Genomic DNA, 27,432 nt, shown 5'->3' on the forward strand with positions numbered 1-27,432 from the left:
GTCGAAGCCCGAACTCAAGGATGCCGTGGGTGAGGAGACAAATTATCCACCACCACTGAAACCCACCCCTTGACCGCCTTAAAACGAATACTGCCAGCCGCGCAAGACCATCGATATCGAAACGAAGCGTCGCAACAGATCACCAGGACGAAGCACCAAACCTACCCCATGGATCTAACCGAGGCATTCGCCCCGGGAGGGGGTGGAGAGGAGCTGCCAAAGACCGATTTCTTCGACTTCGTCGTCTCTCCACCTCCCCACTGCGCCTCCGCAGATGGCGTGTCGGACGAAGAAAGCTTCCTCCATCGCACCACCTGCAGAAGCATCGGCTACCTTCAACAAGGTCACGAGGAGCACGAGACCAGTCGGGAACTCCATGGCTCTCCATTCATCAAAGAAACCAACAACAACACACTGACAGCTTTACCACCTGTCTCGACTATCACCGGCTCCCTCAGCCACCATCATCATCACCACCACGTGAGGACGCATCACAGCGCCTGCAACGTTCAACAGAGCAACGAACAGACACCGATGGACCAATCCGACTGCGATTATTGGGGCACGGACGAGAGCAAGGAACAAACCTGTAACATACTCCTGGAAGATCTGAACAAATACTGTTGGTCGGCCCACGCGAATGCGCAGAGCCACGGAAACGACAACGTGAATGTTCACCAGGGCTCGAACGAGCATCACCAAGGGGTAGGTCGAGGATGCTCGGCGAACGACAGACAGAACACCGACGGGGCGATATACACTCTCACCGTGTTGAACAACGAGGCAAACTCGATGGATGCGCTGGACTGTTGCAAGAGTCCAGCGCCCACGTCAAGCGACTCCTGGTCGCTCAGACCTAACCTAGATCTGGACGCTATACTGAGCATGGAACCAGCTTCCACCGAGCAGGAACACGACCAATCCAATACCGTGACAGAGGTTTCGCGGACGGTGAACGACAGGTTTCACCCGGATCGTTTCTCCGTTGCTTCCTCGCAGTACGCCACTGACGACAGCGGGTTCGTCGAGAGCAAGGAGCTCTGCGGCCGAGGGGCGTCCAGCGGCGGCAATTGTACCGGTGGCGACAACAACAACGATTGGAAGCTGTCAGATCAAAATCTGCAGGAGGCTGCAGCCGCTGCCGCGGCCGCTGTCGCGGTCGGCGCCGGCGATTCTGCCGAGAGCCTTCTCAGGAGCGCTCTTCAAGGCAAACTGTACACAGGCCCTACCCAAGTGGTGTCATCCTCGTCACCGACCACCCAAGGCTCCGCTATATCGATGCCTGTTACGAGCAACGCCAGTTTGCAGATAGTCTCTGATCAACAGCAGCAGCAGCAGCAGCAGCAACAGCAACAACAACAGCAACCGCAAACGCAGCAGGACGAATCCATGCATACGTGCACCGACGAGGACTTGTTACTCTCCCAACTAGACCAAACGACCTATCGCCCCGGCGATTACGAGAAGCTAAAGAGCATAGCCAACGAAGTGGTGGAGTCTTACTGCAGCCTGGAACCGGTTTGCAACGTATCTGCAACGACCACGGTTATGTACACGTTGGACCCAACCAGTGGTAGCCTCGGCACGATCACGCTGCCCGCAGATCTGGGTCAAGTGAGCACGGTTACGGTGGTGACAGCGGCTCAGCAGGAGGTTCTCCAGCAACAGGCGGCTCCTCGAACGGAGGTGGAGCAGCAACAGTCCGCCAACCAACTTCAAATAACACCCTCGCGAGTCGTCACGACGAAAGCCCCGAAAAAATACTGTCGACGCACAAACAGGAACAACAGCAACGCGAACGCGGCCAGCAATGGAAGCAGCGGTTCTGAAACAGGTGGAAATACGAGTGGGCAGCAACAGGGTGGTTCGGGCGGCTCGCCGGGCAGCGTTCAACGGAAGGAGCGCTCGTTGCATTATTGCAGCATCTGTAGCAAAGGTTTCAAGGACAAGTATAGCGTGAACGTTCACATCAGAACGCACACGGGCGAGAAACCGTTCGCCTGTTCCCTGTGCGGTAAGAGTTTCCGGCAGAAGGCACATTTAGCGAAGCACTACCAGACCCACGTGACGCAGAAGCCCAGTGTTCAGCAACAGGCGAGCGGCAGTGGCGCCAGTAACAATGGAAATAGCGGGAATCCAAGCCCATCTGGCGAGACGAGCGGCACGACAACGAGCACCGTGACGAACAGGAGTCAATCACACCAGGTGTCGGTCGATCCCGCGGGGAACGCCTGTAATCCACCTAGTTAGTCGCGTTGGATGGGCCAAACAACCTACTTCCGGTTCCCAACGTCCGATTGGATTGCAGTTAATCCTTGCTACTCCATTTATTCTAATTCCCGGTGGCACGGTGCGGAAAGTGGATCGGCGATTTTGCACGATGGTGATGGTCAACGAAAGGATACACCGTGCGAGTCTTCCTTTTTTTTTTCCTCTCTCCTTTATTACTCTCTATATATCTATTTCTGTTCTCTGTTCTTGCTTATTTTTTCGTAAGTTTTTTCTCTCCGTTTTTTTTCTTCTTTTCATATTTTCCGTCCATCGATCAGAATCTTCGTTCGGTTCGAGAATTCAGGATAATTTACGATGACTGAAGAAATTGCAGGATCCTGGCAAAGAGCTAACCATGACTAACGTCGAGCATCGTGAGATCGATTAAAGTATTGATTAATATTAATTTTTTCCTTTTTTTTTTTTTTATTAAAAATTATATCGCTATCTCATCTTAGCAGGATAATATTAAGACCGTTCTCTCATCGGTCTGGATATTTATTTGAGTTGCATGTTGTATGTCGGATAGCACAGGGACGTTTTATAGCGTTTTAAAGACATCTGGTAAAATATATAAAGATGGAAAAAAAATTAGAGTTTAAAAATTAAAAATCAAAAGACGATTCTACTTCGAATTATAATGAAAGATCAATTGAGAGAATCGCAAGTTTATCTGTGATAAATTATCATCAAATAACATCTTCCATCATCAAAATATTTATACGTAATTGGTTTTCAAGCTTTAGAATTATATCTCGTATATATCTCATATCCCCTTTATAATTCGAATGGTGTTCTAAACGGTGCAAGAGTGTTCGAGAACCTAGAACTCCTCATATATTTCTCGTAGAGAAAATAATTAATAATTAACAATAACGTGCTTATTTCATTTTTCCTCTTATATAACACAATCACCAATTGTTTATCGTATAAAAATAATTATTCGTGAAACATTGTTTAAGTAAAGGATAAGTAAAAAATTTGCACCAGACATCTTTAAGACGTTCGAGATTTAAAAACGAACTCCATAATAGACATCTTTTAGACGTCGTGTGCTGTCTGGGACGAGTTGCACGCAGCGGTGCTCACGAGTTATGCGAGAAAGCGCGAGCTGGTAACCGCTGGTAGCCGCAGAGATCCCACGAAGAATTTAACGAGCCACACTGTAGAACATTCCTTCGGACGCTTTCTTTTCTGGGCGTTCCCGATCGTACCCTTGTCTTGCGCGTAACAGCGATTTATCAATCGCGGAAAACCGTCCGTAGAATCGCGATCGGATCGCGGTTTATCGTGAATTTATCCATGGGAGTGCAAGGAGGAGCTTCTGATGACCTTTGTATGGCTGTTGTTCCTATCGCCAGTCTAAGTTTCCGTAATATTATTCTATGATTGTGATGCCAATATTAACGACCCGTGTGTATGTCGTGGTCGGGAACTTGAATTGGCGATGCTCGTGAGTGAAAAGTGAATTAAATCGATATTACGTTACGATCGATCGATAAGTTCCGTCGATAAGTTCACGATGATATTATATAGGTTATAAGGAGGCGAGCAGAGATCGCCATTTATTTTTTTATTCTCGTGATTAATTATTTCTCGTTCGATGTCAATTGGTCGAGGCCGTTCGAAGGAAAGTAAAGTAATAATGATCGAACGATTAATAAAGAAAAAAAAAGAGATAAATAATAAACAGTGAGAAAGTAAAAATGGAAGAAGGAGAGAACGAAACGAGTTGGGTAAGTTCCAACGAACTGCCTTCAAATTGATCAATTGATTTCGGACGAGGTATAGTCGAATCGTCGATCGACAGTGGGTGCACGATACGATTCAGTTCGCGATACGAGAACTTGGTGAAATTGTTGTTCCTAAGACGACTTATTGCTGTTTCAAAACGAGGGACCACGTCGACGATGATAGCGCACAATTGATCGATATTTAATACCGCTACGAGATATTAACGTTGATGATATTTTTACAAAGAAGATTCTTCTTCATCTTCTTGCTCTTTCTATTTCTCATTTCTTCTTCTTTTTCTTCTTCTTCTTCTTCTCCTCTTTTTCTTTTTCTGTCTTTGTTATATTTTTCTCTCTCTCTCTCTTTCTCTCTTTCTCTCTCTCTCCTCTTTTTTTACTTTGCATACATATGTATACACTCATACACACATACACAGAGACACATATTAGACTAGAGGAGGTAACGTAGAATCGGTAAGTAATCAGAGAGAGAGATATATAATGTTTAGAAGTAATTAGTAGCACGAGCTGTGATTTAGATACATACTCAACGCGCGAGGGCCACGATCGACCCTGGTTCACAGGCGATCGCGTGTCACGCCGTCTGTTATTCGTAAGAGAGTGAAAGCGAGACCGTTCAAACGCACGATTTTGCGAAGAATTTAACCTTCGATATACAGTCTTAGAGCCGGATCATTATGCACGAACCTCCTTCGGATCCTATGGAAATTTCCCTTTCAGCTAGATTCCGTCGAGTTTCTGGCTCCCTCTGTCGTCTATTCTTTTTTTTTTTTCACCACACTCTGCCTTTTGGCGGGTCGTTCGAATACTGCCTGTGAGATTCCACGATGTAAAGAACTGCGCCGTTTTTTTTCTTTCTTTCTTTTTATTTTTTATTATATTTTATTAATATATAGCGTACGAAGTTTTCATCAAATTTGGATCAAATTTGCTCAATTTTAATAGATTTCTCGTTTCGATTCACGAAAGAATTGGGTGATTTGAGTTCGTTGAAAATCACTTCCATTGACTTTTTTTTTTAATACGAAATTGATTTTGAACGAAGCATACATCGATTCTTTCTCACCTCGATCGCTCAGAGATATAACTATGAAAGAAAAGACAAAAAAAGAAAAAAAGAAAGGAACGAGTTCGGTTATCAAATAGTGATTTTTTTCAAAACTGCCTTTGACCTTTGAACGACTGAATTTCCTTGGTCGTATCGTTTTAAACAATGAAAAATTAACGATCGGTTAATTGGCGCGGTTCCCTCAGTGTTCAAAGTCGCGATGCTCATTGTCCTTTCGTGTTCACAGCCGTGAATCCTGTTCTCCACCAGTACAAGTAATAAGTTCTTGTCCAATTTATATTAGGTAGAAATAAAAACTTTTATATAAAAAAATAATCTTTTTAAAATAAAAATCTCTCTAAAATAGATATTTTATTTATCCGCGATCTAAATTATATTACAAACTTTTTTTAAATAAGTTTTCCTCTCGAGCAAAGTTTGGATTTTTAATAATAAATTATACGTGTCGTTATTATTTATACAGGGTTAGTAATTAATATGGAAGATCTTTGGAAGATTTATAAAATATGTGAATATACACGAAAATTTGGTATATAAAAATGTTAATTCAGGTTTATTTGTCAAGTTACGCGCGAGCGATTTAAGTTTGCGTTAGTTAGAGCGAGATAGAGATAGAGATGGCGCTGCGGTAGAGATGCAACCATTCGCTCTATCTCCCTCTCGCTCCATCATCGAAAACTTCAATTGCTCATAATTTAATAAATAAAAGCCTCGATAAACGTTGATTTTTTTTATACTTTTATGTTTAGTATACAAAATCCACAAGTGGAAAAATATAGGAACATCTCTTATGTCAAGATAAATAAAATTAATTGTTCTGTTACTTAATATTCCTGAAGATTTAATTAAAATACGACGTTATATTGCTTATCGCTCGATTAATTGCACAAAATTATGTACGAACGTACAAAATCTTGACGCAAAATCCCCTTCATCATATCGTCCACGTTCAATCAACAATTAACCATTTAATTTCGAGTTAACCAAGCAATAAAAGCGAGGAAATCAGACAAGAACTTACCACTCATCCTGGTCTCTATCTCCCTCCATCGATCGCTTGAAATATTCGCGCCTCTTCCTACTCCGCTTGCGCCATTGTGACGAGAGATCTATGCCAGAAACGAGGCTGTCTTCGTTCGTACACATCGAGTTTTATCTCCGCTCGTAAACTTCGATTTCCAATTAACGATGTGCCGTTCACGATCCAAGGACGAGAGCCACGGTGTGAATTTCTTCTTCGCAATTCATGGGATGGGAACAGATTAGATAGATAGACATCGCGATTGGTATTACAGAATCTATGCGGAATTCATTTCTTTTTTCCCTTTTCTTTTCTTTTCTTTTTTTTTTGATTTTTTATTTTCTCGTTCCTTCTTCAGAACGGAATCTAATTCAGTTTCTTTCGCTTCTTTGCGAAGAACTCCTGTGAGCAGATTGTTGCTGGGGAATGATCGATGAGGATCGAATCGGTGTTGGAGATTTGACCCTTTCGTTCATATTAATTGGAGAGGTATTTGTTTAATTACGATTGCAATTGGTGAGATCGATTTTAAAAGACAGGGAATTTTATCTCTTTTTATTATTTATTGTGGAGAATAATTTTTTTTGCGGCAACAAATAATAGAGGTATTTAATATTGGAACATTGTGGTTACGTAATATTCTCGTGACTGTTTGGTAACGTTTTTCTTTCGATTTTTACGGCCTAATTACGGCCGAGACATAGACTCCTAGAAACCATGTATCTGATCGGTCAGAGATAAACAACATCGTGCATGCTAAATCTGGAATTGCGATTCTTTTTCGGCATGAGTTTCATTTGTAATGGGGAAAGATCGATTGCTCGAACGTGAGATTGATATTAAAAGAAAGATAATACATTTTGGAGGATAGGAAAAATATACGTATAAATAAGGTGTAATGTTTGGAGAGGTTTATATATATATACATGTATGAGGATAAAAGAAGTATATCAAAATTTATGAATCATGTACAAAGTTAGGAAGAAAATTGGATAAAATTTTAAAGAGTTACAAGCAAATTTCTGAAGTAAATACCAATCAATTTAAAAAAATATCACCATTGCTTCACGATTCGTAAATCTTAAAAATCTTTTTCGAAAAATCAAAATATTTCGTCAAAAATGCTTCGAAATCATGATTTGAAGATCGGCCAAAGCGTAACAGCCGCGGGAAAAAAGGATAGCATCGGCGAAACGAGCGTTGCATCGCGGAGGTCAGAGAGTTTTAGAGAGAATCCACGGTTGTTACGAGTACCGTCCAGGTAATTACACGTTCGCGATATTGCGTTACGTGCATGCATTACGCATATACTACGCGAGAAAAACGATATGTCCTGCGGCGGACGATAAATTCCGCTCCACGCCGTGTGATTTTATCGTTTCTCATCACTCGATGCACCAGCGATAATTCAACAGATTTTAGGAATATTTATATAATCGACTTTTTCCAGGATATTAATATTTGGTAAAAGAATCATCTCTTTCGCGATACCATTCCTGTCTGATTTACGTAAGAATTATTTATTTAATTTCTGAAAACAATTATTGAAAAAATTAATTGAGATATATTTTTTAAAATGGATTAAAATTTTAATCCAAGAGATTTCAAATGTGAAAAATTTTAGTAAGTTGTTAAAATATTTGTGAAATTTTCAGAAAGTTGATTATTAGGTTATATTAAGTTGTGAGCAATTTAAGTTTCCGTTGGATGAAGCGAGATGGGAATAGAGATGGCGCTGGGATGAAGATAGAGCTGTCTCGCTCCATCTCACAGTTTCAAAATTGTCGTAAACTATCTTACATATGCTCACGGAATTAAAGTAATTGCAAATGTTTCGAAAATTGACACTACACGAAACTATTCTCGTTTTACAATTATTCTAGTTTCGTTTCCTTTTTCGCAATCAGGTTAATAAGATACTTTCATAACGTTACACGAAACTGAACCGTAAAAGATTTACATTTCTTATAATTTTCATCAAACTTTTTACTTATAGTTGTAACAAGAATCTATTTACGAACGAATTTTCATGATCCTTACTTTCTGAATAGATTTAAATCTTAATTTGGAAAGATCTGAAAATTCGTTTGAAAAGATTTTATTTTGGATAGGTTTCTATTGACACGATTTCGTGGAGATTGTTGCGAAATCTAGTTAATTTTTTTACAAAATTTACAATTTATTTCATTTTTACAATTTACCATTATTCTCAACGATTACTCTGACTTTTATGAACTCTTACGAAGGTAAAGAAAAACGGTGATTTTTAGAAAATTTTTACCACGAATTTTACGATCGTTTCTATTACGCAAACGAAACTAGTAGTAACAAGAATTTCATGAAGTTTTATGAATTGGAGCGAGACTTTCGAGGAATTTCTCGTCGTATTTTAAAACTTTATTGAATTTGATTGGATAATTTTACGAACATTCATGAAATTGTCAAAAAAATTTAATTTTTATCTTGATTTCCATGATCATTCTGAAAGTTTTTAATATCTCAACGGATCAATTAACCACGGTATACAAAATTAATTCTTTCATTATTATATTTATGCCTCTGAATATCGAATAATTATTTATAATTAAAATATTCTTTCAGAGATGATTCATATTTTAAATTAATTTGTTATTTTCGTTAATATTTATTGATTGAATTAAGACAGATAAAAAATTTTAATCAAAACACGCATAACCAAGATAATAAATCTGAATAAAATATCAATTTATACTTTCAACAAATCCTCGAGTAAATACTCAAACTCTATATACTTTAATAATATATAATTGTTCAAAGAAAAAGTAACAACTTTTTCTTTGTTCTTCGCACTTTCAAACAAATGATTTCTCATTGCAAAAACACATCTTCAGTATACTTTTCCCAATATCAAATTCGCGCTATCTTTTCCTTGTGATCACAAGTAAATAATATTCATAATTTGTCCATCAATTTCTGTAAAAGTAAAATTATTTTATTACCATTCGTTTCGTTCCGATTCGTAAACATTCAAATTTATTTTACACTTTTTTTCCTCAACTCGACTCCAATAGTTAAATGTTGATTGAAGTTTCAAGACTGATCAAGCTTGTATTTTAATAAGTATTCACTTCCACGTCATATATATATATATATGATGCAGTCTTTATATATATGTGTGTGTGGCAGATAATCTCGAAGAAGAGTCGTATGGAAAAATTTCTTGTATTGCAAAGGACGTCGCTCTATTTGTGGTCACTCCTTTTGCGGTCGCGGAAAACTGGTAGCAGCTGTGGTTGAGCAAACAATTTGACGAACACCAACAGGACGATGTTATTCACAGCTGCTCCAGTTGTGGTTGTGAAATTGGTGCAATTCTGAAATTCTTTTTTTTTTTCGCGTAGATTTATACATAACGTTAGATAAATAGTGTTGGTGAATAAAATAGTGTTAACGATTGACTGCGAATTGACTTTGTAAAAATGTATATATATCTTTATAAAATTTTATTAAATTTCACAATTTCTCACGTTTATCGAATACGGAAAGGAAAATGTTCACTCCATCATCCAATCTAAACACAAATTCTTCCAACTTCGTCCATATCTTTACCTTGATATCTCGCTACACACTGCAACAGTTCACAAATCTCCCCAAACACAGTCAATCTTCACCCAACACCTGCCTCTACCCAAGATCTATTACGGCATCTATTCCAACCACTAACAGCCTTTCACGCCGGCAAATTACCCTAATCTGATCTACATTCGCAAGTGGAACATCCACTATAAACGATTCATAACCCTGCATCCGTTTCACCGATCCCCAGACATCACGAATTTTATCTCGCGTGTAATGGAACCGGTCTACTTTATCGATTATTGAAAATTTACCGACAGATATATCACTCCTGCCATCTAGCGGTACTCATCGACTATGCAGTCTTCTCCAGATCCCATCCAAGATCACAAAGAACTTCCACAACGGTTTCCTTTCATTTTTTTTTTATTTCTTTTCTCTCTCTCTCTCTTTCTCTCTTTCTCTCTCCTCACTTCCAGCAGTGGTAACCCGTTTCCGCAAAAAAAGCCTTTCTGACCGACCAGGTATCGTTTTCTCGCAGGTGCACTCGTGATACTATCTTTGCTCGTAACTTCGTCAGGAACAGGCTATCAAGGATAATAGAACGCAACCTCGGTGGCGTTTGAAGTATAGTTCCAGATGGATTTCCATCTATCTTCCTAGCCTGTCTCCTCCTCTGTTACGTTTTACCGGTATCATTAGTCAGTTTTATGGGATAAATCGTGACAGAGAGGAAACCGATACGAAACCGGACTCTCGCCTGTTCCTTCAGAGATCGCGAACGATCCGTGAAGGGATTCGAATCGCCCGCTCGAATTTCTCATCGCGAAATATTATCAATAACGCTCTATCCATCGATCCTCCGTACAGATTCCCGATGGATAATGTCAAGATAATTGCTGATCGGGGGGGGATAAGGACTTGGACTCTCCCTAATCTCATCCTTTCCATCACTTTCGCCTCGACTCGTTTCCGAGATAACGTTTTAAAACGATAATTAACCGACTATCGCTGACCCGTTTGTGATCGAGCGATTTTCAAGACGTTGCTTTTTTGTTTTTGCATTTGGTAAAATATTTTTTGTATAGTTATAACAATAATAATTTTTATATAATTTGTTTTCAACAGTTGTTTCCCAATTGAATGAAATAAGAAGAGGAAAGTCGAATTTGATTTATTAAAATATTTGTTATTATAATTGCAGAAGAAGAAATTGAATTATTGAAGATTCTTCTTTTAAATAATAATCGTGATAACAGATGAAGAATTGATTTCTCGTAAGAAAACAAATTGAATTTTTTTGTTTGTTTTGTTTTAGAGGGAAAAAAAGAAACCTGGCAATGTATTAAATATGGTACAAGTCAATAATTATCTGTCATCAAAATCCTCTCAAATCACTGTAAAATCAATAGAATGTGAAACAAATACAACATTATCATCTATGGCAAATCGTTAACTATAAAATCAAACATATATATTTTCTATATTTCTTCAATATATTTTACATTCAGTGGCTGAGCATTAACTTAACACGACTAATGTTTCTCGTTGATTAACTAGTAAATATTCGAAGGGTGATGCGATAATTCCCGGAGTCCATTCTTAATGATGCATAGCCAATTTACCATTGGAAGTCACTGATGACTACTGATGGATCAAATATGACGTTAGATCTATTAGGTTCTAGATATCTTGTTTCAATAACGATAAGAAATTTCTTTCCATCCTTTCATCGAATTTATGGAAAGAAATACGAGTCTCAAATCATCAATTAAATTGACAAGAAAGCGATTGCCTTGATTGGTCGCTAGATGACTCTCGTGATAGTGTTATCGACTCGTAATTTGGAGACTGGCTGTTAGTTATTGATTAGATGTATAAAAAAAGAAGAAGAAAGTTATGATATGGTCTATAACATTCATGTTGATTAGAAAGTAGTTGGATTTTAATTTAGAAAGATTTATGGAGAAAGAATTAAAAATATACAAGTCTTTGATATAAGAAAGTTAATGGAAGATAGATTTACATTGAAATTAAAATATCACTCATATTTAGAATCGACTTATATTTTGTTCCAGCTTATTGTTCTTAGTTTTGTGTAATTCTATTGTTAAATATAAATAATTAAGTCCAGATCTTATTGTACAAATATCAGAAAGTCAATGTTGCATCATGGAACTTAAATAAAATTATCTTTCTTATAATTTAAATAGCGTTAAAAAAAAATAAAAAGAGAAATATTCTGAAGATGAAGTAGATGAAGTCCTGTATACGAATATTTCATAGATTAAAAATTTGAATATTCAACATTTCTTTTATCCTCATATAAAATATTTTAAATATTTTAAATATTCCTTCTACTATAAAATATTAGATATTAAATTAAAATCTAAAGAAAGTAATAAAACAACGAAAATAAATTTTCAATAATTTTCTATAAATTATAATTAATTATATAATTCTCGAAAGTCTCGAGCCTTCCATTCCACACATGATTAATCATACAATCAACATGATTCTTCAGCAACGTCATTCTCATTCTAAAATCGATACTCGTTTATCCCTGGATACTCTCTATATGCACAAAAATCATTCTTTTATTTACTTACCCGACGTTACTGAACGTTGCTTAAAAAAAAAATAATAGTAAATTAAAAAAAAAAACAAAACAAAAAGGAGAAATCGTGCAACTACGAGAAAGAAACTATGTACAACATGATTTCTCGTCGAATTAGATCTCGATGTGCCGAGTGGAAGTTCCAGGAAAGCCTTTCAACGCATAAATATTCTAATTAAGCGCATAATTAGCGAATAACGAAAGGATGAATTATCGGTAAACGGTCAACTGTATTTTCATACGTTATCACGACAACAATATCTTGTCTCGATATCTCTTTTATCGCGTTAATTAAGCCGGGCCAGCTGGTACACGATTGTCGGAAAACTTACTCACTTACAATTCCGATCGACTCGATCATAGAGAGCACGCCTAATTGACTCATTCTTGACTATTACCGGTGTACACAATTTAGAAACGAATGTTTCTAAATACGATTCGAGTGGGTAGATGTCCGATAACGGCTCTGTTAAACTGCAAATTCGTGCATTTGCAAGATTAAACTCTCGGACAGAAGGCTATTTGGAACGACTATTATCTCGACGCTTAAAGGTTAAGTGAAAATGGCGGAAGGGGGAGGTGAAAATGGAAGTTGTGTGTGGTATTAATATTGTATGAGATTTGAGTGGCTTGGAATATAGGTTAGAAGATATCTCTATCGTTGATTTTTTTTCTTTCCAGTTTTTGAATGAATATAAAGCAAGATATTAGAAGAATAAATGTAAAAAGAGAAGGAAATTTATGAATAGAGCAAGATATTAGAAGAATGAAAGGAAATTTATGCAGGTGCAATACGTATTTTTTGAAGAGATTTATATATCCTTGTGAAAATTTAAATTATTTTAAATCCTGATCTTTTTCGTTGAGGATATGAAATAAAACGAAGATTCAAAATCTTTTGATTAATTCCAGTATTATTTTTAAAGTATTACATGTTTTATCATGAACTTAAAAAGTACGACACGTGCAACGACTCTAATTATTCAGGAATGAAAACTGTCCGCACACGACCCGACTTATGACATTTGAAACAGCATAAAGAATTATAAGGGAGCAGTCTTATGTAAAATTCATCGATAGTGTTCGATGCGTTGAAAATATTTTAAGCGTATTGATGTTTGAAATATAAAAAAATGAATATAATTTTTTACCTTAATTAAAACAACTCTCTGAGGAACTCAAATATTCTTTTACTTAACATCTGAAATTTATATATTTTTTTTTTTAATTTTTCAATCACACTTCAAATTTCGAATAGGATTATTAGAAAATTATTGGAAGCAGACATTGAATAATTTCGACAATTTCATATATGGACATAAACATAATAATCTTCAGGGAAGTTACTCTTAATTCAACCAGCCTTCACAGAAATTCAATTTATAATATCACAAGACATACTTCCAAATCCGTCTTTAATTTTTCTTAACTAATCATTGCAAGTGATGTTAAATCTGATTTCTACCAGAGCGTACAGGGTGTCCAACATATCTACATATTTTAATTAGACACGTTTGAAAAACATATTGAAATATTTATCAAATTATAAGCAATAAATAAAAATTTATGATTATATCATTAGATAAAACGAGACAAAGATAAATAAGTTTCAATTTTCTATATTAAAAAAAAAAATACTTTTCCTTCGATTCACTCAATCATTAAAATTCTTCAATAATTATTTCCAAATAATTTTTTCCTTATGAAATATAACTCACTACCACATCCAACGAAATACACAACTATCACAATTATCGAGGAACGATGGTTTCTTCAACTTGATTGAAAAAAAGAACAAGAAGAGGAACAGATGGAATCAGCGGTGCTCCAATTAATAGGCCGAGCGAGGCCTCCCCAGAAAAATAGCGCCATCTAGATCTATTCACGAGAGATGGATCGATAGCCAGTAATCGGCGTGTGCCCATGAATTTCCTCTTTCTTCGCAGCTATTCTTTAAAATCGCGTTAGCTTGGACACACCGGCAAACTCTACACATTTCTTGGGATCCAATATGATGAGAGCCGCCATATAAGGGTTACAACCGGTGTTTAAAGTCACTAGCGGCGCGGCTTTCACCAATTTAAAGTCAGATTGCGACCCACCCGGCTTCTAATCGCCGCTCACTATACCAACCAATGATCGTGTGCCCGGTAATCGATCCCTCGATTTCGCTTATATATATATATATAGCAATGTCTTGCTACGAAGGACGAGTGGCTGTGATTCTGTTACTCTGTCATTATGTCGTTTTAATTAGGTCGATCCTTTAATTGTACCAGGATGACAATTGTACCAATAATTATATCTATGAGATATTTTTTTTTTTTATCCACTTTTCGTTTCATGAACAATGTTAAAAATATCCATCTATCGTATCTAAATAAGAGATTGTAATTGCAAGATTATTTTGGGCAAAAAAAGTTGCTTTAAAAACTCTGCCCTTAAACTTTCTATCTAAAAATCTATGCTTTTTAAAGACTTTGGAAAATTGTAACGTCCATACGTGGTTTTAATCTTTTTAAATCTTAAATAGATTTACCCCTGGTGATACATAATAGGGTGATTGATAATTGATTTCGAATCAATTTTGAACTTCAAAGTTCTTATATAATCTGTTGAGTATTGAAGATTGAAAGTGGAGGATATTAGAGAAAGGAATTTTAAATAGGAAAGTTGAGTCGTAAAAGAGGAATCTGTAATTATCTAGCTAGTAGAAACGATTTAATAAATTCATCGATCATAATATTTTTTCGAGAAACATGTTAATAATATAGATCATGAATACTAGATGAAAACATGTTTCATCAGTTACCTTGATTGCTGTGACCTAGAGCCCCAATCTTTCTACAAATTTTATTTTCATCGAATCGTGCATTGATGAAGTTTCTAAGTTTCCATTGAAATTTAAAAATTAGAACGATCAATCTATATCATAATTCGCTAAAAGAATAATTGAAAAATTTCAAAAACTATAACATCTATCGATATTTGCTAACAACGAAAGGGTTAATTCGTAAACTCAAACACCTTCCGCATGCATTGCTAGTATATATATAAATATATACACATACACACACACATACACACACATACATACATACATACCTCCACGAGAAATCTTTGTCACGGTACCCATGGAGAAAAAAAAAATTCAGAAACGTCGTGAAATCTCGCAACGATTTATTCAACCGCACGGTTGGCCCAAGATTTTTCAACGACATTCGCATTGTGGTCGACTAATACCGCTACAGCGCGTTAACCTTCTGAAGGTAGGACGGAGGTGTGCCACACCCCCGTCTCTTTCGCCGTGAACCACGAGAGAGCCACGGGAGAGATACTAACAATGGCCTCTGTAGATGGGAGATTGGACGGAAAGGTGCAACGTTCACGTGCAAAGGTCGCCACGGTTGAATCGGGTAAACGAGGATAATGTCGTGGCCCCCGACTATCATAGGTGAATTTTATTGCCACGAAAAAGAAGGCTTGCCGCATCCTAGACGCATCTAAATGCGATATCTCCGTATCGTGAAGGCCTATTGTGCATGGAGGAAACAAAGTCTTTCGTGCTATGTTCGAATATTACAAATTATTAAACGTTGTGTGCAATTATGAGATTGTATTTTTTAGATGGCGTGGACCGTTTCGTACATTTTTGCTAGAAAAATTAAATTTTGTTCGATAATGTGTGCGCAAACAACGTGTACGGTTTGATAAGTTGCATGAATTTCTTTGTAGGGAGGTATGGTATGTAATGGTACGTGTAATATTTGTAAGTTGTTTTTGGAAATTTGGTAGTTATTTTTGTTAAATTCCCTTCAAATGGTATTGTCAGGTGATAGATGATTATAACAGATTGGAGTAGGTTAATTTTTAAGTACTTAATTTTATTTTATATCATATATTTTATGTAGTAGTTATCGTTAATGGTATTAATAGTGTTTTAATAATCTGATATTTTATAAACTTTATCCGTGCTGTTGTAATCATCAAATAATTGAACAATTCCAAATAGGGTAATTTGAAGCTATTGAATTTCCAACTTGTTTGTGAGAATTAAAAGCAATTCACATTATATGTCATGCTTCTTTGAGAAATGTGCAGCTATATAAAATAATGTTTTATTATTACATCTTGAATATTATTTGCACTTAAAAGAAGCATAAATTTTCTTTCGATTAATATTAACTATGGAAAAAAAATCATAATTATTGTGCAATTAAGAATTTATCAATTATTTTATCAACTTCAAAAAATTCTATATTTTCAATAAAACTATTTCGATAAAATTTATAAGAATATTATTTCTAATAAAACAAAATCGTTTGAAATGAAAATAGATATATTATCCGTTCTCGAAATTATTGCCAACTTATTATCAACTTGTAAATCAAATTATGCAAAAATTTATGAAACAGTCCAGAAATACATACCATGTAAATGCGAAACACAAAGAAATGTGATCTTTGAAACGTGATATTTACACAAAAGTCGTGGTATGTATATTACATTACATTAAACTCGCGTAGTAAAGTTTAATCGATGTAAATTAAGTCAAACACAATAATGGAACTTAACCTAGCGAAATTATGCATCACTCGCACGCTAAATCTTAGCGCTAGTTGTTAGCTACGGACGAATCATAGTGTATGCGTAAAGTTGTTCGCATACAAGTTTTGCCCTCTCTCGTAACATTTCTGAACTACAAATGCAACATGGAACGCATTAGTTTTTACAAGACGCAATCTTTAAGAATTGTATTATAAATATTATCATTCGTGCAAAGAAAAAAATCTTGAAGTTGGTGAGAAAATGACATTCTAATTGACATTCGAACCTAATATGACGTATGATTATATTGCAAGATATGTAATAGAGAGAGAGAAAAAAAAGAAATATTACTAATTGTTCCTTGAAGAAATTGAAAGAATCGAAGGATATTAACGACTTGAATAAGCAATGGAGGCTCGAGCGAATTTCCTCTCGGCACAAAATCGATTCCCCGCCAACAACTGCGATTCATCAACGTTACGATCGTTACTAGTGATTCGCTTAATAGTAAGCATAATTATATCGTTACCGCGTGATTCAACGACGACAGACGTTCAAAAAGCCGTCACGCCGATTTGTTCACGTTGAATAATACTCAAGGTACCGTTGTATTATAAAATGATCCCTTCCAATTATGTTATACTGCGTTTTTAATTTAACATTTTTAATTCCCTCCCTTTTGTTTATAGACATATACATATATTATAAATATATATATATATATTTTTTTTTCTTTTCACACCCTATTTTCCTAGTTAATACAAAGCCTGATTTTAAACAACGGAGAACGTCGATGTTGTTTATTAAGATGGCGATCCCAATTTCAAGGTTACCATGGTAACAAAATATATCTGTTACGAGATATTTTCAACGAGATGATATATAAATAAATAAATAAATAATTAAATAATTAAACTAAATAATACTCAAACAGGCCTGCACGTTGCCTGAAAGAAAAAGCGACAGGCTAAGCTTGCGCTTCATATCATAATTAAGAAAAATTGATAGATTCTTTTTTTTATATAAATGAAGTTATTAAAGATTTAATAAAGAATCTCGACTATGTGTATATAGGAAACTGTACGTGTTGGCCTATCCAGTACAAAAAAAAATCGTTATAATATTATAGATCACAGATTATTGTGTTATGTGAATAATTACATTTTATGTTGTTAACGAAGTCGTAATATATACACATGTTTCTATACATATATAGATATACAGATATATGTACGAATATATATACATATATATAATATGTATACGCATACATACATAGATATGTATGCAATTGCATATAATGTTAACACAGCTCTCTCTTTCTCTCTCTGTTTCTCTCTCTCTCTCTCTCTCTTTCTTTTCTCTTTCTTTCTTATTTTATTTTCGTTTTACTCTTTTCTCATTCTATGTTTCTTATCTTTCTACTTGTTTGCTCTCGCCATGCAGCTGGAGAAGACTACTTATAGAGGATCGTTTTTGTTTTGTACTTAAGCGTGCTCGTACGCACCCGAACTATGTTTTGTACCACGTGAAGAATGGCAATAAAGTAGTTGACCAATTCCTTTTTTTAACACCGTGTATAATTGTATTTCCACCTTCTTGTACTTCATGTGTGTACTTGTACTTCATGTACCTCCATAGATCACCATATATCTTCACATATTTTCTCTCCATGATATTAAAATGCATCAAATTTATTGATTAATTTTATTTTAATAAAATATATTTAAAGAATTAAGTTTAAATATTATTATTAATCTCATTTTAAAGGTAAGTTATCTTTTTAAATAAAAAGATTTTATAATTAAACGACTTAAACATAAATATTTTTTTGATAATTTCTTAATAATTTTATTTTCTTTTTTTAATAACAATAAGATCGCAGTAACATTAAAAAATTTAATATTTATTAGATAAAAATTTGTTTCTTTTTCTCAAATTTCAAAGATCTAAAAATTTAATTATAGATAGGGTTATTTAAAAAAAAAAATTAAAATGATTAAGATACTCTATAAAGTGGTCCATTTATTATAAGCAGGAAACTGGAATACTCGAAGATAGAGTAATTTCCAAAAAGTTGTCTCTTATATTAGGACGGTAATCTTAAAGTATCATACAACATACAGATATACTTAAATAATATTAACAAGATTATTCCAATGATACATTATATTATACGAAATAAAATTCTGATTCTATATTTTATAAATCGTGTAAAGATGAAGAAATGTTGCATTATAGATTTAAAAAATGATAAATATATAATTCCAAAATATACATCCAAAAAAAGAAAGAATGTTATCAAAATGCAAAGTAACATTTCATGGAATAATCTTATCTAATTAATTAGGAATCGAAGAGATCCCACTAAAACTAGTAAAAAAAATAGAAACTTTTAAAATTTTCATAAAAAATATATTATTAAATTCCCATTAAGTACGAATAAGTTTTATATAATTAAGAAAGCACACATAGATCTTTAATATAATAACAAGCATTTTAAATCACATTCCATACAGTGGGTGAAAAATCGCTCTTCACATGTAGCATTTTTTAAAATAATTATTTATTCACCAATATGAACAAGTAGATCATGTAGCAGGCTGTCGATGACGACATGAGCGCAGATTTATGATTTATAAGAATTAAATCGAGTTTCAATGATAGATAAGTAGTAATTAAATATGGTGAAAATACTTTGTATCAGTGTATTTATACGTGTATTTATAATTGCATCCGATTCCTCAAAGTTAACACATCTGTTGAACAAACGCGCTCTGGTCATCGCGCATCCGCGCCATTTAATTTCATTCTAGAGCGTAATAAAAAATATTCTTCGCTTTCCTAGTCAATTTGCATTTAATTCTTTTATTTTTTATTTATTTATTTATTATTTTTTTTTTTTTTGAAAGTCATTTGTAAGGCTCAATGATCACGGAACACGGGAAGCCTCGTTCTTCCATTGACTACTACTTCTAAACCATCCATAGACTCTTCATAAACTCTTCAAAACGAAAACAATTCTTGTTAATACACATATATAGCACATTGACAAAGAATTTGATTTTCCATTGAATAACAATGTCAAGTTAGAATTTATAATTAATTTTTTACAACGATAAAAGATATCAATTCGAATAAAACATGATCATAATTGCTATATCATTTTTTCAAAATTGATATCGTTTTAAGTTTAATGTAACGAGTTATAAAATGTTTTATGATATAATTATAAAGACATTTAATAACGTATGAAGATAAGTATATATATATGTATATATATATATATATTTTTTTTTATTTAGGATAAATTTAAGAATCTTAAGAAGATAATGGCAGCTACCTGTGTCCCGCATAAATTAATCCAGGAATGATCTAAAAATGTTACCGCATTAATTCAAAAAACTGTTAAAGAAGATTGGATCCTCTTGTTATCACACGAAAATAGATAGTATTGTCGAAGCACGAGTCTTATCGAAGAATATTGATAGTCAGAATTCGTATGTCATAGGAATACATCGAGGTAATACCATTTCAGATGTTTAATATTATCGAGGTCCAATGTATAAGGTCCGGGAGAAAACGCCACCGAGGTAAAATATCTATTTTCAAAGCGTGTGTGCCCTACATTCACAAATTCGTGGTGCAAAAAATAGGTTGAAACATTAAGGTACGTATCAACGATATATTATATTATGCGTTATAAAAAATCGCCATAGTGCAAATAAATTCGATAAAATAAGGAAATTAATTGCCATCTTCTTGTGTAACATGATCTTCGTTAGAGGAAACGCAAATTTCTGATACAAGCTCTTGTCATCGTACAAAAATCAACTCTTTGAATTAATCAATACAAAAATCTTGCACCTCTCTTCAAATCGAAAAAAAAAAAAAAAAAATAAAAATAAACTTATCAAAAAATCATCAAGATTTCATGTCCATAAAATTACACACAAGTTCCATAATCGTTAAAAATCAATTTATATATAAAAAAAAGCTAGAAATAGAACAAAAAGAATTAATAAAAAAAAAAAGAAATAAATATATATCATAAATTATCTTTCGCTTCAGTAGATTTATTGTGCAACTTACTGAGTTTCAAAGAAGCGTCAAGTTGCAATTATCAATTTCAACAACGTCCAATGTCCTACACAATTTTGTGCACACGAGGAGACATCCAAAAGACACGAATCATCCGAGTTGTACCATATTAATCGAGTTCCGCGAAGCCAACTCTTTTTGCTCTTTTCCACAATTTCTTTTTTTTTTCTTTTTTTTTTTTTTCTTTTTTTTTTTTTTTTTTGTTCTTTTTTAATAGATGATCGATTATATGACATCGCATAGCAATACGCAGGTGGAAAGTGATAGTGAGTAGCATAGGACGAAACAACCGGCGTCGTGGATCGACGCATCAGCATGTTACGCAGAGAAGAGGCAGAAATCGATGTAGACTTGAGAGGCCCAACTCTAAGACAGAAGTTTATCTTCAGGAATAGTCGGGCTAGTTGCTGTTGGTGCAGAACGTAACGAATCGGTGTCTCGAAGCATCTCGTTGAAACTCTGCATCGAATTGGATCTTGAAGGCACAACTTTTGTCTAGAATACAAAGAAAAATTTTAAAGAAATCTCGATATCTCAAAGAAAAAATTAATTTTTTATTATCAGAATAACACGTTAAAACTTAAAGAGTATGAAACTTTCGGTTCATAAAATTTTATGGAATTTTGTAAAAATATGTTTCATCTTTTGAAAAAGTGATACAAAAGTTTTTTGAAGTATTTTGAAGAAAGTAATTAAAGTTAGGATATTAAAGTGAGCAACTGGAAATGGAGAAACTTATCGATCGACGATGTTGAATTTGATTTTATGGAGTTTATAATTAATTCGAAATTTAATTTTTGTAAGAAGAGGAAAATCGAATAGCTGATTGTTAGATCAATATTATTTTAAATTTTATAAATATAATTATTTTTTTAAAGCAACTTTAATTTTAAAATTTAAAATAATTTCCTTATTTACGTTAAAAAACGTTTATTATACTTTTTTAATATAAATTCAAAGCTTTTTTTGAATCACATTCAATTTTTTTTAAAAAGAAACAAGATCCAATATCCAAGGCAATAAATATAATCTGACTTTAATATAATATATGAGTAACTTTATTCTGCTAATTTAAAATTTCTAGCAAAATAAGTTACCCAGATTTTAAATTAGTTGTATAGGACAACGTGGTTGGAAGTTATAAGACTTAATCTCATAGAAACGGTAAATTTACTGGAAAATAAATTGTGTGATGTATATATGTGTACGTATATGTGTATTTTATGTATAACGTATATAATATAAAACAAAAGTTTTAATTACAAGATACTCAGATTTATTATCCGAAAAATATTCTTAGATAAAATCATATTTAAAAAAAATAAAAAATAATGAAAATTTCAAAATAAAATTGCTATAAATTTCCAGCATATAAAGAGATTTCTTCTTATAAACTGTTCCACGTGTAATTATATTCTACATATTCTATAAACTTCATTAAAAGAATAAATTAAAAAAATATTCAGAATATTCAAATTAAATCAATTTTTCTATAAAATAATGTTCAAATTTTTTCTCGAGCCACTGTATATAGAATTATACAACTTTTATTAAAAATTAAAATCAGAATTCTAAGTAAGCAATTAAAATTTCTTATAAAATAATGTTGATTTTTATGTTGAAGATTAAAAAAAAAAAAGCCATAATCAAATTTAATCACCTTCATGTTCTCATAGGCAGATCCAACTCGTTCCTCCAATGAACGAAAACTGTCTGAATTACGCATCTGGCCAAGCTTCATGGATAATCCACTACCGAAACCGCCAAGAATGCTGGTCGTCTTCTCAGCTGTTGTCTTGAACACAGACTCCGTCTTCTGGAATCTGTGGGTGGATGAAGAAACGATAAATATTCATTTAACATGGAACTTGTCCTCTTTCAGACAAGGTCACGTTGTCCGTGGTCACTGATGCCTTAGGCAACTCGATAATGAATCAAGCCGATGGACAAACATGCATTTTTACTCACACACAGCCTCATAACGGATTAATCACACAAGCGTTCCGTGCTCGTCGCTAGATCAGAGTTATATAAAAGCTTATGCTTCTTCTTTATTATTATTATTATTATTTTTTTTTTTTACAAGCAAAAATAATGAGGAAATACGCCTCGTCACGATTCGAGGTCGATATATATAGCCTGATTTTACAATTTGGATTCGTTGATTATATAGTTTAGCGATCGTGCTTTCGATTGACTAATATTTTATTTGAAATTCTTCTCTATATACATTTCTTTCTTTCTTTCTTTTTTTTTTTTTTTAATTTAAGACGCGATTAAGAACCTTAAGCGAATTTTACGCGAGAAGTGTGACAACGTGCAAGAGATTATTGGCGAGAAATGCTATGTATGATCCAAAATTTCTATCAGATGCGCGCAAGAGAAAGAAAATGGTGAAAGAAACTTATTTTATAGTATAAATAATTTCATTTTAGAAGTACGATTTAATTAATAAAGAGAGATAGTGATATTTATGTTTAATTTATAATATTTTTTTCAGAAATATTATTTTCAATTGAAATATCGAATTTTAATTCAACGTGGTTTTAGAAAATTTTTCTGATCAACGAAATAGATGATACGTTAAGAGAAATATTTGTTGATACGATAGTTTCATTTTATTAAAATTATGTAAAATTTATTTTCGATTATAAATTGCAATCATAATAATATTCTTTTTAAATTTCAGGTGGCTTCTAAAATGACAATATTATTTGTGGGATAACTTAATTTTAATCGATGATTATAATTATGATGGAAATGTTGGATCTGAAGGATAACACGATTGCATGTGTGTACTTACAAACTGTTGTCGGTGACTGCCTTGGTGATCTGACCGAGTTTCTCGCCGACGTTCTGATAACTGAATGAGAACCCAACCAAAAGTCAAAGAAAAGTGTTCTACATGTCTGAAGAGCAGAAGTAGCAGAAAATAAACGAAAAGGGTACGGGAGGGCCGGTAGCCATCACCTTGCGCGAAATTAAAAAAAATTAACATCGTTTAGAAGTGTGCGAATACTTGTTAAGTTTGGGTAAAAATTTTAGTTAATTTTTGACTTAAAATTCCAAAAATATCATCCTATGATGAGATATTTTTATTATACTTTATGTTTTAGAATTAATTTATTATCTATATCCGTTTATCATGAATAAAATGGTAAATGATTGAGCATGTAGTTGCTGTATGCAGTATCATTTGTACAATTTTATTCAAATATAATAGTATCCGGACGTGTAAGCACCATATTTGGCCATATATAGAGCATTGATATAATATTCATGGAATATTTTTGAAGGATTGATTTTAGAGAGAAAAATAAATACAAAAATTGGTATACAAAAAGTCTATCTACTTTTAATTAAAAAAACAGATATGTAACTTATCCTGCATAAGAATACATTTCTAAAATTTGAATGTTAATAGAATGTTAATAGAATATATTTTTTAATTACCTTTTGAATTGTTGATTAGAAAAATTTTGATAGTATTTAAATAATATCCCATTTTCGTAAATTTATTTAAATATATAGTTTAATTTATGTCTAATATAATTTTTGATAAGATACTAGAAAAATTTTCATGGTGACTCGAACCAAATTTTGGACACCCAATAATTCTGTCTACCCGCACACTTCTAAATTATAAGTTTTTAATATAAATGTACAAAAAAGGTGAGTATTGTGCATGCGTACCGTTTTTCGCGGCTTAAAACGCGATGACTGTACAATGGATCGGCATTGTTTAAAAAAAACATAATTTACAATGCCGAAAATAAAAAGAGATTTGAAGATTCTTAATGAACGTCTACTTACATTGCGCAAAAATTGAGAATGTTTTGTTACAAAGAGACAAATAATCATGTTTTCTGATAGTAATATAATTACAGCAACCTCGATATCTCTATATAATGGCAACAAGCTTTTATAGCTCTAGCTTGAACCGCACAATTGTTCGCGTGTGGCATTCGTAACTGTATTTGGAGTCTCGGGCATTTCAACAGCATGTTATGAAAACGTTTGTTCAATAGAAAATTTTGCATATAATTAGTTCTTTATGTTATATTTTCGTAGTTCAGTCTTAATTAATTCTGATTTTCTGTGTATATAATTAAATCTTTGCAATGTAAATATTTTCCTAGACTGTTCATATTAACATTTTAATTTATTTTTATTGTTAAGTATTCAAAGTTCACAGACTTTTATTGATCTATCATGTATGATGTATAATTAAATATTTTTTCTGATATGTATTATATCTTATATCATATAATAGGAAAATTTTTTAACTGAATAAATTATATATATATATTCTTCGATTGCATTAAATAAACTTGACGTGTTAACGAGAACGATTAAAAAATTAAATCGATCATGCTGTTGAAAACCCTGCGCATAAGAGCGCTAGCAAAACTCAGCTAAAACTCCATTCGTGCAAGATGAGGGTGAAAAATATATAGAAAAGTGCGTGCTTTGTATATACTGAATAAAAACGTACACTTGACTCTCCTTAACGTTTTTCAACCCTTGATTCATATCATCAGTGATCTCCTTCCAAACGCTGATACCCAGTTTCCTCTTCAAATCTTGAGAGACTCTGATCTTGTTCGCCAGCACGTGCCTCAGGGTTTGAATCTCTTCCTCCACCTATGAAACGTGACTTTTTCAGTGAAATAATTAATCGTTCGTGTTTGAATTTTTCTTGAAGAGTGATTTTTCGATGATTAAAAAAAATAGAAGAACTGATATGGTGTAATTATCAATATTAGTTAAAATTGATAAAAAAAAAAAAAAGGTAAAAAGAATTTCCAATAGTAAAAATTAAATTTATAAGTTAATATGTTTCTAATGAATTAAAAAAATAATTATTTTATTATAAAGTAATTATATGAAAGTATCCAAGTTCTAGATCTTTCCAACCAATTATAATCGTTGATTATTTGATAAATTAAATTTTTAGATTTAGAATTTAAGCATATATCTTTTCACAATCTACTTTCACAATTTTCAATACTCCACTTTCCATCTACTTTCGCAAATGAATAATTATTTTGACAGAAAGGATCTTGGATATGTTTAAAGTAAAACTATCCTTACAAAGCAAAATAAATATAACATATTTCATGATCAATGGGAATTTCTCTCAAGTCATATTTCACAATTCTAAGTGTTTAATATTTTTTACAGGATGAAAAAGCATAATAAGATGTACTTTGGCTAATTCTGCACTCCATTCCGCCTTTTGACGATTTTGTTCTTCCAAAGAAAGTCCTTGCAATTCGTTCACCACGTTATCTGACGTTGGCGAAATGTAACCAGCTGAATGGAGACTGGCGTCTTCTCCTGGAACAAAAAAAAAAAATCAATGATTGAAAATTATTTTAGAATCAAAAAATGCGACATCTTGGTCTAAAATATCTTTTTGCTTATCTTAATGACTTTCGATTCCCGAAATATCATCGTGTAAAGAAAAGATAATTTTTAATCATTTATCATGATTAATCCTTATTAAAATTAAGAAAAATTTATATAATATATTTTCTAAATATTAATTGAATATTTCAATATTTCAGCTAGATAAATATCAGCAATTTATTAATGTTTTTGAATTTATCAAGCAATTTTTAATTTTAATAAAGCAAAATTAAATTTTTGTATTATTGCTTAAGAAATCTTGTTTTATTTGCTTGAAAACTTTATTTTATTTCCATGAAATTTCATTTCCATTAATAATTAATAATTTTAATTTTTATAGCAATTAGTAATTTAATATTTTAATAATTTAATATTACTTTATTTTATATTCGTCTTTGAAGTACAAATTGCAAGCTGAATGCAGTAAAGAATTAAATTTTCTGTTATAATTTAACATATTTTAAAAAAGAAAAAAAATATATTTTTCTAAAATTTCTTTCTAAAATTTCTAAATCATTCAAAAGCGTGAAATATACAATTTTGCCTAATTATAATTTTAGATTACCAACTTGATATATTTTCCGTCACATATATTTCATATCGTTTTCCTCCTTATTTATAAATATAATCGAGTAATATCTCATTTAAAATTTCATTTTTCAACGCCAAATCGTTGTAAAATTTTAGAACACGTTTTATGAATGTATAATGTGAGTTTACTCTGCATAAAATTAGGACGAGAAAAATTTTAACTATCATCTGAAAATGATGTTCGTAATAATATCAAAATAAAAATAAATTGAAGATCATAAAATAGAAGAAATTAATTTACCGTAATAAATGCATTACAGCTACAATAAATTTTCAAACATCAAAAATTAAAGCTTCAAGAGCGATACGAACGTACTCAGATTAACAATTTCAATAAAACATCCACTATTGCAATCGAAAGACAGATCATTGTCATTTTATCGATCATATTACATCTACTTATAACCGATCGAATCACGGATGCTGGTCTCGTTTTACATGAAGTATTGCTCTATACTTCTACAATTGCCTTTTTATAAATTTTATCATTTTT

General features: G+C 33.0%; 2 protein-coding genes across 17 annotated transcripts in view; one reads left to right on the plus strand and one right to left on the minus strand.

The window, feature by feature from the left end:
* Positions 1 to 27,432, plus strand: part of LOC107992891 (protein sister of odd and bowel-like) — a 160,067-nt gene that overhangs the window by 123,649 nt on the left and 8,986 nt on the right. For 5 of the 7 annotated variants that reach the window (XM_028664370.2, XM_017049004.3, XM_017049003.3 and 2 more), the window contains one exon: positions 1 to 20,744. The exons of the other annotated variants lie outside the window; for them this stretch is intronic. In XM_028664370.2, the coding sequence (XP_028520171.1) occupies positions 169 to 2,250 (2,082 nt within the window). In that variant the 5' untranslated portion in view covers positions 1 to 168 and the 3' untranslated portion in view covers positions 2,251 to 20,744. Of the gene's footprint in view, positions 20,745 to 27,432 lie in introns of those variants that run through there. 7 annotated transcript variants of the gene reach the window in all.
* LOC107992887 (tumor protein D54) overlaps positions 19,229 to 27,432 on the minus strand; it is a 21,510-nt gene continuing 13,306 nt past the window's right edge. For 5 of the 10 annotated variants that reach the window (XM_017049002.3, XM_017049000.3, XM_062080902.1 and 2 more), the window contains 5 exons: positions 26,146 to 26,276; positions 25,432 to 25,580; positions 23,740 to 23,799; positions 22,597 to 22,759; positions 19,229 to 21,431 (listed from right to left, as the gene is read on the minus strand). In XM_017049002.3, coding sequence (XP_016904491.1) covers positions 21,303 to 21,431; positions 22,597 to 22,759; positions 23,740 to 23,799; positions 25,432 to 25,580; positions 26,146 to 26,276 — 632 coding nt within the window. In that variant the 3' untranslated portion in view covers positions 19,229 to 21,302. Of the gene's footprint in view, positions 21,432 to 22,596; positions 22,760 to 23,739; positions 23,846 to 25,431; positions 25,581 to 26,145; positions 26,277 to 27,432 lie in introns of those variants that run through there. The other 5 variants (XM_017049001.3, XM_062080906.1, XM_062080908.1 and 2 more) reach the window with 2 other exon arrangements.

Source organism: Apis cerana, linkage group LG10 (genome assembly GCF_029169275.1).
Source record: "Apis cerana isolate GH-2021 linkage group LG10, AcerK_1.0, whole genome shotgun sequence".
Lineage (NCBI taxonomy): Eukaryota > Metazoa > Arthropoda > Insecta > Hymenoptera > Apidae > Apis > Apis cerana.